The 11,473-nt window shown below is 41.2% G+C and overlaps 1 protein-coding gene and 1 pseudogene across 6 annotated transcripts in view; one reads left to right on the forward strand and one right to left on the reverse strand.

Annotated features, from left to right (window-relative positions):
* Window positions 1-11,473, forward strand: part of SETX (senataxin) — a 103,906-nt gene that overhangs the window by 60,084 nt on the left and 32,349 nt on the right. For all 6 annotated transcript variants that reach the window (XM_023516126.1, XM_023516129.1, XM_023516130.1 and 3 more), the window contains 4 exons: window positions 1,728-1,901; window positions 4,982-5,214; window positions 6,372-6,539; window positions 9,278-9,434. In XM_023516126.1, the coding sequence (XP_023371894.1) occupies window positions 1,728-1,901; window positions 4,982-5,214; window positions 6,372-6,539; window positions 9,278-9,434 (732 nt within the window). The remainder of the gene's footprint in view (window positions 1-1,727; window positions 1,902-4,981; window positions 5,215-6,371; window positions 6,540-9,277; window positions 9,435-11,473) is intronic.
* On the reverse strand, window positions 7,043-8,498 carry LOC100957547 (annotated as a pseudogene).

Consider the following 11,473-nt stretch of genomic DNA (forward strand, 5'->3'; position numbering starts at 1 on the left):
CACAGTTTTGTATTTTTGAAGCTTGAACAACATGATGGTTGGGGCACTGAAAGCCCCCTGCACAGTTGAAAATTTGCATATAAATTTTGCTTCCCAAAATTTTGCTTTGACTCAAAGGCCTTACTGATAACAGAGTCAGTTAACACATATTTTTTATGTTATGTATATTGTACACTTTATTTTCACAATAAAATAAGCTAAGAAAAAATATTAAGAAAATCATAAGAAAGAAAATAAATATATTCTTCACTAAGTGGAAGTGGATCTCTGTAAAGGTCTTCATCCTTGTCATCTTTATGCTGAGTAGGCCAAGGAGGAAGAGGAGGACTCTATCTTGCTGTTACAGGGGGTGGCAAAGGTGATGAAAATCCATGTATAAGTGGACCCTTGTGGTTCAAACCTGTTGTTGTTCCAGGGTCACTGGTACATCTAGATGCAATAGCCATGAAGCGTAATGAAGCCATTTTAAGAGCCAAGGCCGTCTAACCCTTCCCCATACACATCCATCTTTTAAATCTTTCTGCAAATTTATTTAAGCCCTTAGTGGTAAATTTAGTGTTAGCATTGTTACTACTAGGGCAGATGCTGGCAGAGAGCTGGGGCAGGGAGGCTGCTCTAGGAACTATTGGCTGAGGTAGTCTTTTTTCCCCATTTTTTTTGGCCTCTGGCTTACTGAAAGCCTTGCTTCAGCCCTAGGAACTCATTTATTTTTTTTTCCCCCACTTGAAAGAGTGAACTGAGTACTCTTTTTTTGGTGGTTGTTGTTGTGAGACAGAGTCTCAAGCTGTCGCCCTGGATAGAGTGCTATGGCATCACAGCTCCCAGCAACCTCAAACTCTTGGATTTAAGCAATTCTCTTGCCTCAGCCTCCCAAGTAGCTGGGTCTACAGGCGCCTGCCAGAAGACCTGGCTATTTTTTATTGTTGTTGCTGTTGTCATTGTTGTTTTAGCTGGCCCGGGCCGGGCTCAAAGTGACCAGCGTCAGTGTAGGTGTTTGACGCCCTGCCACTGAGCTATGGGCACCACCTGAGTACTGAGTTCTAACATTATATCTCACCCACAGCCTACCGTTGGGAAATCAGGGCCCTTTTTCCTTCTACAGGCAGTCCTTGAATTACAAACACCCAACTTAACGTGCAACTCAGGCTTGTCAGAACATCAGTTAACCTTGGTTGAAGTGTATTTTTCGACACTTTGTTCTGTTCTCTTTATTTGTATGCCTATTCCACGTTCTTAATTATTGTAACTTTATAAAAAGGATTGAAATCCTACAGTTTAGGCCTTATGTAGTTCTGTTCCTTTTAAAAAGAAGTTTCTTTGTATTGTCATATAAGTTTTACAATCAACTTGTACATTTTTTTTTCTTTTTGAGACAGAGTCTCGCTTTGTTATCCTTGATAGAGTCCCTTGGCGTCACAGCTCACAGCAACTTCAAACTCTTGGACTTAAGTGATCCTCTTGCCTCCCGAGTAGCTGGGACTACAGGCTCCTTCCACAACATCCTGCTTTTTTTTGTTTGTTTGTTTGTTTGTTTAGCAGGCCCAGGCCCGGTTCAAACCCACCACCCTCTGTGTCTGTGGCCAGCACCCTACTCACTGAGCTCCGGGTGCCGCCCTATGCTGTATACTTTTGAACTTAAGTACAAGGATTTAATTTCTTTTGAGTTAATCTTATTTAAAATAATTCTGTTAGAATTACGTAAATTTTGACTTCTTGTTGTTTCATAGTTTACCTGGAGGAAGGTGATCTGGCTAAACAGCTTCATCCAAAGGAAAATGATTTGGTGTTTTTGGTTCCTGAGAGACAAAATGGAGAGAAAAAAGATACAGTGAGAAATTGCACAAAGGATCTCTATGAATATCATTGTGGTTATGTTCACAAGTTTCGGCGTACTTCAGTCAGTAAGTAAATAAGGAGACATTAACAGATCTATCAGATAAAAGCTTATCTAATTTCCCTCTAAATTATGCTTTACCAGCCATGCATTTGATAAACATTTATGAAACTTATTTTTGCTATGTGTTGATTACTTACCAGTCAGAGTCCCTTTTCTAGTTTTTCTAGACTCACCTGGAAAAGACCCCATATTTATTACTATAGCCTTATGATTTAAAAACTTTCTTCTTTTAATGCCTCCTCTTCTGGCACTTTTCCTTCACCTGTCATTGTGTCTGTTATAACCATCTGTTAACCACTTGCAAGCCATCTGTCTGTTGTATCTTAAGTTGCATTCCAACCTTGGTTTTGTGGCTAATTACTAATGAGAATACAAAACATAAATCTCATTGTAAGGTAGCTTGAGGAATCTGCTGGGTTTGTTATTCATTTGTTTGTTTATTTTTAACTTGGACAACTCTGGAAGTTGTCTACTGTTTATATCACTCCCATCCACTAAATTATAGGGCCTTGTCTCCCTGAGTTAGGGCCAGGCACAGTGTCTTAGGCCTGTAATCCTAGCACTTTGGGAGGCCACAATGGGAAGATCTTTGAGGCCAGGAGTTTGAGACCAGCCTGAGCAACATAGTGAGACCTCGTCTATACAAAAACTAGAAAAGTTAGTGAGCTTCTGGTCACAGCTACTTGGGAGGCTGAGGCAGGAAGATCACTTGAGCCCAGGAGTTTTGAGGTTGCATTGAGCTGTGAATATCATTGCACTCTATCTTGAGCAGCAGAGTGAGACCTTTAAAGCTGAGCCCTGGCCAAAAAAAAAAAAAGCCGAGCTCAATGGTTCATGCCTTTGATCCTAGCACTCTGGGAGGCTGAGGCAGGATGTTCCCCTGAGCTCAGGAGTTCAAGACCAGCCTGAGTAAGAACAAGTCCCCATCTCTACTAAAAATAGAAAAACTGAGGCAGAAGGATTGGTTGAGCCCAAGAGTTTGAGGTTGTGAGCTGTGATGACACTATGACACTCTACCCAGGGTAACAGAGTGAGACTGTCTCAACAAAAATTAATAAAATAGCAATAAAAGTTCTTAGGTCAAGGACAGTGCCTGTGGCTCAAAGCAGTAGGGCACCGGCACCAAAGGCCAGAGGTGGTGGGTTCAAACCCAGCCCTGGTCAAAAACTATATATAAAAAAAAAAAAGTCCTTAGGTCAACATTAATGTTACATTACAACAAGTGGGCTATGATTATTAGCATGACCAGAGCTCACTCAATTCTTTGTATAAAATACATTTAGGAGAGTTCCATTTGGGGGGCAAGACACAATTGTAAGAGGGAATTTACCTAACACATGTAATCAGTGTAACCTGGTTTCTTGTACCTCAGTGAATCCCCAACAAAAAAAAAATTTTTTTTAAAAGGGGGTGCGGCACCTGTAGCTAAGTGAGTAGGGCACTGGCCCCATATACTGAGGGTGGTCGGTTCGAACCCAGCCCTGCCCAAACTGCAACAACAAAATAGCTAGCTGTTGTGGCAGGAGCCTGTAGTCCCAGCTACTGGGGAGGCTGGGTAAGAGAATTAATTGCCTAAGTCCAAGACCTGGAGGTTGCTGTGAGCTATGACACCACAGCACTCTACCGAAGGCAACAAAGTAAGACTCTGTCTCTTTAAAAAAAAAAAAGAAAGAAAGAAGAGTTCCAGCAAGGCTAAATCACCTACTGTGTGCTTTTGGCTCTTGCAAACCATAACATTTGCCAGATTTATAGTTCTAAGGAAGTTTCCTTCCCCGCATTCATTCATGGGTGAAAACCATCCAATGTCTCCATTTGGAGACCTACTAGATATTCCAGACCACTAATGGAAATGTAAACACTTGATTTTCTGCCTGACATCTGCTCTTTTAGTTTTTTCCATCTTGTTTAAGTGGAGCCTCTATGCTTTAAGTCGCTCAGTCCAAAAACCTTGGGATCATCCTTACTTTCTCTTGTATCCTATATCTATATTGTCAGCAAATCCTTTTGACTCATCCTCTACAATAAATCCAAAATCCAATCCCTGCTTTTACATCCTGGCCCAAGCTACCATTAGCTTTCACTTAGATTACTGAAGTAGCCTTGTATGTGATCTCTTTGCATCTGCACTTTTATCCATTGCAGTTTATTCTTTGTTAAGAATAAGAGTGATTTGTTTAATATGTAAGGTAGAGCTTGTTACTTCCCTACACACAGCTGCCCTGTGGCTTTCTGCCCGGCTGTGAATAGTGTTCAGAATCATTAGTGTGGTCTGCGGAACCCTTTAAAATATAGGCCCATTTAACTGCGAATTGTCTAGCACTTCCCCCTACTTTTCCTTCCAGCTACTCTGGCCTTCTCCCTTATTTGTAAAGTACTTCTTTTTTTTTTTTGAGACAGAGCCTCAAGCTGTCCCCCTGGGTAGAGTGCCATGGCATCACAGCTCACAGCAACCTCCAACTCCTGGGCTCAAGCAAGTCTCCTGCCTCAGCCTCCCAAGTAGCTGGGACTATAGGCGCCCGCCACAACGCCCGGCTATTTTTTGGTTGCAGCCAACATTGTTGTTTGGCGTGCCCGGGCAGGGGATTCGAACCCGCCACCTGAGGTGTATGTGGCTGGCGCCCTAGCCGCTTGAGCCACAGGCGCGGAGCCGTAAAGTACTTCTGATACACCTCTGTCTTACAGTCTCTGTGGTTGTTGATTGTCTGCCTGTAGTGCTCTTTCCCCTGGTTAAGGACACAGCTTTACTCCCTTATTTCAAGTCTCTGCTCCAGTATATCTTCAGGCAAACCTTCCCTGGCCAGCCTTTCTGCCTTCATCCTGCAAATTTGTCCACTTATCTCTGCTTTCTTTATAACATTTGTTATAAACTTGACATGTTAATTTGGTTATGTGCCTCCCTGTTCTAGAAAATAAGCCTCTGGAAGACAGAACATTGCTTGGTTCTGAGGGGGCATTCAGTAAATAGTTATTGAGTGAATTTTTAAAGTAATGAATCTTACAGAAAACAACTTTTGCCTAACCTTTTTAACTGGAAAGCATTATTCACTAGTAACCGAAACTGCTTTTTCTCCTTCTTGGTAATAGTGCGTAATGGGAAATCTGAGTGTTGCCTTTCCATCCAGACTCAAGATAACTTGCCAGCCAATTTAAATGAATTTGTGACGTGTATTGTAATCAGTTCTCTGGTAACTACACAAAGGAAATTGAAAGCCATGTCTCTGTTAAGTGGTCGGAACCAACTGGCTAGAGCTGTTCTAAATCCAAACCCCATGGACTTCTGTACAAAAGATTTACTAACTACAACATCTGAAAGAATTGTGAGTGACAAGAAAAACATTTTATGTCAGGATGTAAAACTTCATATTTTTACTGCTACCCGCTCCTGTTGGTCAGCAACAAAGACATGTTCACTGTGAATGCACAATTGAATACTAAGTTTCTTTAATATTGCAGAGCATGTAATTAGCTTAGCTTACCTCAGGAAAAGGTGCAGTAGAGTTGAAGGTATACTGGACAAGCAGTATCAAAATGTTAATGTTAGGTGATGAAGTTTAGGAGTAGGAGTCTCAAGGTTAGTGATGTCAAATTTGCATTTGCGTGATTGATGGAAGGCTGAATGGTATTGTTGCAAATGCAAAAATGAGTTGTTACCTTGTGTGAACAAGTGTTTTTCAGTGGTAGAGGAGTGTATAAGTTACAGAAAATTAATGTAGAGAAATGCAAAAGAAAACTAATATTTTTGAACCCCTACTGTGTCCTTTCCTGTGCTTTATCTCAGTCATTCCTTACCTTCCTTTTTAAAAGGAATCCTGGAGTTAATGAATAACAGAGGCTAAGACTCTTAAGAGGTTAGGAGTTTATTGGCCTGGTTTGTAATTTAATCTACAGTTTAAGCTAGGCATGGTGGTTCACACCTGTAATCACAACAGTCTGGGAGGCTGAGGAGGGAGAATCACTTGAGCCCAGGAGTTCAAGATTACAGTGAGCTACAATTTGGCCACTGTTTTCTAGCCTGAGGGACAGAGTGAGACCTTGTCTCTGAAAAAATAGGAAATGAAGTTTAAACTTAGATCTTACCTTGAAATCCATGCTTTTTCCATCCTATCACATTGTGTTAGGAAAGAAATAGTCTTAGAATGTTTTTACTGCCTAAAGAAATGGAAGAAAACAAGTAGAAGGAAAGTATAGATTAATGCAATTTGTTGTGGTCATCATTGTAAGAATCACAAACGAAAATGTAGTTGTGGTATTTGTGAACATTTGAAGCTTACAGACACTAATTAGTAAGTAATTAGCATTTTTCTAGTAGTGAAAGTGGTTTTAGGTCAAAGGACACTTTAACGTATTGCCCGACCATAACCAAAGCTTTTGTCTGACACAAATTGAAGGACATTTGAATGGGCGTTTTTCATTTATTTTCTTCTCATGTGCCACTACAGAAAGAACTCATTCTCATACGTGTCTTTTTATATAGATTGCCTACTTAAGAGATTTTAACGAAGACCAAAAGAAAGCAATAGAAACTGCATATGCCATGGTGAAACACTCACCATCAGTTGCCAAAATCTGCCTGATTCATGGTCCACCTGGAACAGGAAAATCAAAAACTATTGTTGGCCTCCTATACCGCTTGCTAACAGAGGTAGGTGTGAATGAAGGCACTGGTGTGGATTAGGCACATCCTTGTACTTCCCCTGGGTTAACTGAAATGTAAATAGGTGTTAAAGTACCTTTCCCCTTCATTTTTGTGTATATATATATTTTTTGAAAAGTTAAAAATTCCTTAATTTTTTATTTCTGGTACCACTACCACAATTTACAGGGCAATACACCTGGTGTAATAAAAAGAAAATAGAAACAAAGCTACAACAGATAAAAGACCTCAGGAATGTACATCTAATTAACACTACATTGCATCAGTCAATAGCTGCACTTTTTGCAAACTCTGCCTGTGATAGTCTTAAACAAGAAAGGTTTCCTATGTAAGCTGCAGTAACTTTTCTGACTATAGATCGTCATTCCTTCTGTGACAGATTTTTACAGTTCCTCTAATGCATTTGGGATGACTGTCTCAAAGTAACCTGCAGCTTTCCTAACAACTCCTCACTCTCTCCTCCTAAGAACTGTAGCCTTTTTCTGTTGTTTTTAGAACCTGCTACCATATCTACCATTTCCACCACCAGATCTATAACCACCACCATATGGACTGCCCGAGCTTCTTCCACCAAAACTGCCCCCTTTCATGGATCCATCATTTGATTGCTGTTGTCCACTATAATTTCCAAAATCATTGTAGTTCCCACCACCATAGTTACCTCCTTCATTGTAACCATCATATCCTCCTCCTCCACCATATCCACCACCTTTGTTTCCATATCCTGGTTCACCACCACCATAGCCCCCTCTACTACTGTAACCAGGACTACCCCATAGTTCCCATCATCACCTCCAAATCCTTTGTATCCACCATCAACCTCCTCCATAACTACCTCTGCTGCCACCACCTCCACCACCATATCCTTCCCTTCCACCAAAGTTTCCACCACAGCCAAAATTATTTCCACCATCACCAAAGTTTCCTCCCTGACCCATAAAGTTGCCAGATCCACCTCTATGACCTCTTTGCAATCCAGCAGGCTGCATCTCTTGTTTAGAAAGGGCCTTTTTCACTTCACAGTTATGCCCATTAGTAGTGTGGTATTTCGGGCAGTGCTTGTGGCTCAGTGAGTAGGGCACTGACCCCGTATACCGAGGGTGGCAGGTTTGAACCCAGTCCCAGCCAAGCTGCAACCAAAAAAAAAATATATATATAGCATGGTATTTCTGAACAAGAATTTTATCAACAGTATCATGATCATCAAAAGTTACAAAAGCAGGCTCAGCGCCTATAGCTCAACCGGCTAAGGCGCCAGCCACGTACACCTAAGGTGGCGGGTTTGAATCCCCAGCCCGGACCCGCCAAAACAACAATGACGGCTGCAACCAAAAAATAGCCGGGCGTTGTGGCGGGCGCCTGTGGTCCCAGCTACTTGGGAGGCAGAGGCAGGAGACTCACTTGAGCCCAGGAGTTGGAGGTTGCTGTGAGCTGTAATGCCATGGCACTCTACCCAGGGGGACAGCTTGAGGCTCTGTCTCAAAAAAAAAAAAAAAGTTACAAAAGCAAATCCTCTCTTTTTTCCATTCTGCCTTTCATACTTCATAACTTCTATGGTTTCGATCTTGCCATGCTTTTCAAAGTAGTCTCTCAAGTTATATTCTTCTGTATCTTTTAACACCACCAACAAAAATTTTCTTTGCTGTGAGATGGGCACCAGGCTTTACAGAATCCTCTCTAGAAACAGCTCTCTTTGGTTCCACAACACGCCCATCGACCTTGTGTGGTCGAGCACACATTGCTGCATCCACCTCTTCCACACAAGAGTAAGTTACAAAACCAAAGCCCCTGGAACGTTTTGTTTGGGGATCTCTCATTACCACACAATCTGTGAATGTGCCCTATTTCTCAAAATGTTCTCTTAAACTGTTATCTGTAGTTTCAAAGCTCAGACCACCAATAAAGTTTTCTCACCTGCTCTGGCTCCTTTGGATCGTAGCCCTCCATTTTGAGACCGGACTCACCTCTTCCATCTCGAGTTGTGTATAATCACTTTTGTGTGTATTTTTGATACTGTGTAGAACTGCATGAGAGGGGGATAGCAGAGAGAGGGAAGGTTATATGTAAAAAGAGTAGGGGTGGCGCCTGTGGCTCAGTGAGTAGGGCGCCGGCCCCATATACCAAGGGTGGCAGATTCAAACCCAGCCCTGGCCAAACTGTAACGAAAAATAGCTGGGTGTTGTGGTGGGCACCTGTAGTCCCAGCTACTCAGTAGGCTGAGGCAAGAGAAACTGCCTAAGCCCAAGAGCTGGAGGTTGCTATGAGCTGTGACACCACGGTACTCTACCCACAGTGACAAAGTGAGACTCTGTCTCTTAAAAAAAAAAACAAAAAAAAAAAACAGAGTAGGAAACACTATTTTATGTAAAGAAACAAATCCTAAGGACTAGAATGGTGGTGAATAGGTTTCATTATAGGTCTCATCTAATGCCAGGAAATGATCTCCAATGTATTCCAGGGCTCCATTTTGGTTGGGTTGAGGATTGATTAAAGAAGTGATGGTAAAGTAAGACTCAGAACAGTTATGATAAAAAAAAAAAAAAGGTTATGCTGCTAGAGTAATTTTAATAGCAGTGTAAGGTATTAGAGCTTTTATTTATCTTTAACTTTATTATGGGAACTTTCAAGTACACATGGAAGTGAAGAAAAACTTTAAAACTCTGTACTAGACCTCATCAATACTTTTTTGGTGTTTGTTTGGTGTGTGTGTGTGTGGCAAATTGTAGAACCAGAGACGGGGGCATTCAGATGAAAACTCCAATGCCAAAATCAAACAGAACCGTGTCCTCGTGTGTGCACCTTCCAACGCAGCTGTTGATGAACTAATGAAAAAAATTATCCTTGAATTCAAAGAAAAGTGTAAAGACAAGAAGAATCCTTTGGGTATGTTACTTACGTGGGTTTATTTATTTTTTTTTTTTACAGTATATAGTGTGGGCAGCTTAAATGACAAAGAGCAAGCCAGTTCTGCTTGGGGCTGTGACCCATATGAACTTGTTGATTCATTAGCAGATATTTTATTGAACATTTACCCTATGTCAGGCTCTGTACCAAGTATTGATTTTTCAGCAGAGAAGCCTTTAAGGAGACATACAGTCTAATGAGGAGGAGGGCAGGTTGGTGGACAGTTAAAGCATAGAACGATAAATTCCATAAAAGACAGGCAGAAGAGCTTGGGAAAGCAGTCTGATACAAAGTTAGAACCCAAGATGAGTGGTATAAAGAGTCACTATTAAGGTCAAGTAAATGGAAATAATTTTACAGTTTCACTGAAGTGTCCAGAATCATCTACGGTAATGCTCTTCACTATGTCTACTGAAAAAAATTATTTCTTCCAAGTATTTAACATCTCTCGTGGCACCTGTTAGCTCAGTAGGTAGGGCACAGGCCCCATATACCAAGGGTGGCAGGTTCAAACCCGGCCAAATTGCAACAAAAAAATAGCCAGGCATTGTGGCGGGCGCCTGTAGTCCCAGCTACTCAGGAGGCTAAGGCAAAAGGATCACTTAAGTCCAAGAGTTTGAAGTTGCTGTGAGCTATGACGTTACAGCACTCTACTGAGGGTGATAAAGTGAGACTCTGTCTCTACAAAAAAGAACAAAAAACAAACATCTCTAAGCTTCAGTCTCTCCACCTATAAAACATAGATAGCAGAGTTAATATCTGTCTCACCGGATTACTTCAAGAATTGCTGACACATAGTAACTACTGACACTGAGCAACTACAAAGGAGATGTAAGTCCATGCTTACTGAAAGCCTTAACTTTCACCACTTCCTACTGTGCTAGGCTTTTTTTTTGGTCATCCAACCTCTGTTGAACCTCAATTAACTGCCAGGCATTGTGCTAGATACTAGGGATACTGCAGTAAACAGATCCAAACCCTTACTGTATTCCAGTCATACTGAAGCACTCGAGGTCCTCTTGTCCTGGTCCTTGTTTATCGAAACCTCTCCTCAAGTCCCCCCACCCCACTTTGTCTGGCTGACTAACCCCTGGTTGGCTCTTCAGGTTTCATCTCAGACATTGTTTCCTCTGGAGCCTGCCCTAATTCTCACACAGCTGAATCAAGGCTCCCACAGGTTTGGTAACTCTGCTTCAGAGTCTCTGGATACCCAAGCTCCTCTTACCTGTTCCTCCAGTGTTGGTGGCCTCCATTTCTTAGTGCACCTCCAGGTCAGAGAAAGCTGTTCCAGCTCCAGTAAACAGGAGAAAAAGAGGAAGAAGGGGCAGAGGAAGCATACTAGCCATGCTTTCAGGAAGATTCCTAGATGCCACCATAACGCCTCTCCTTATTTCCTTTTGGCCACACCCAGCTACAGAAGAGGCTTGGACATGTCATCTTTATTCTGAGGGATCACCCATTTTTCCTTTTAACTACATACGTATTACCTACAGGCAGAGTCCATTTGCTCTTAAATCTTATAGTACGTTGTCAGTCTACAACTCTTTCTTCTTGCCATTACATTTGTAAGATTGATGATTTTATGTATTATTAATTACTAGAGGCCATTTCATTGTATGAGTGCACAATTTATTCATTATCCTTAATTTAGATTCTTTTCAATGTTTTATTCAAATTTTATTATAGTGAACATTTGTGTGCATATTTTTCTAATACAAGTATAAATAAGAATGTTTAGTGCCATAGATGAATGAATTTATACCATGTAATATCATGCAGTAGTTAAGCCCAGTATTCTTACTCATGTCTCTGACATATGCATGCAGCTTCCCAAGGTGGTGCTTTTCAAATTTTGGATTGTAACCTACTAATGGATTGTAAGGTCAGTTTAGGGATACCGGGATCAACATGCTTTAAAAAGTTAAAATACAACAGAAGAAAATAGAAAAGATCAGAGTATAAGCAGTGAAGGTAAGTACAGATTGAGTATTTCTTTCTTTTTTTTTTTTTTTTTTTTT

Source organism: Otolemur garnettii, unplaced genomic scaffold, assembly GCF_000181295.1.
Source record: "Otolemur garnettii isolate 467f Iridium unplaced genomic scaffold, OtoGar3 scaffold00087, whole genome shotgun sequence".
NCBI lineage: Eukaryota > Metazoa > Chordata > Mammalia > Primates > Galagidae > Otolemur > Otolemur garnettii.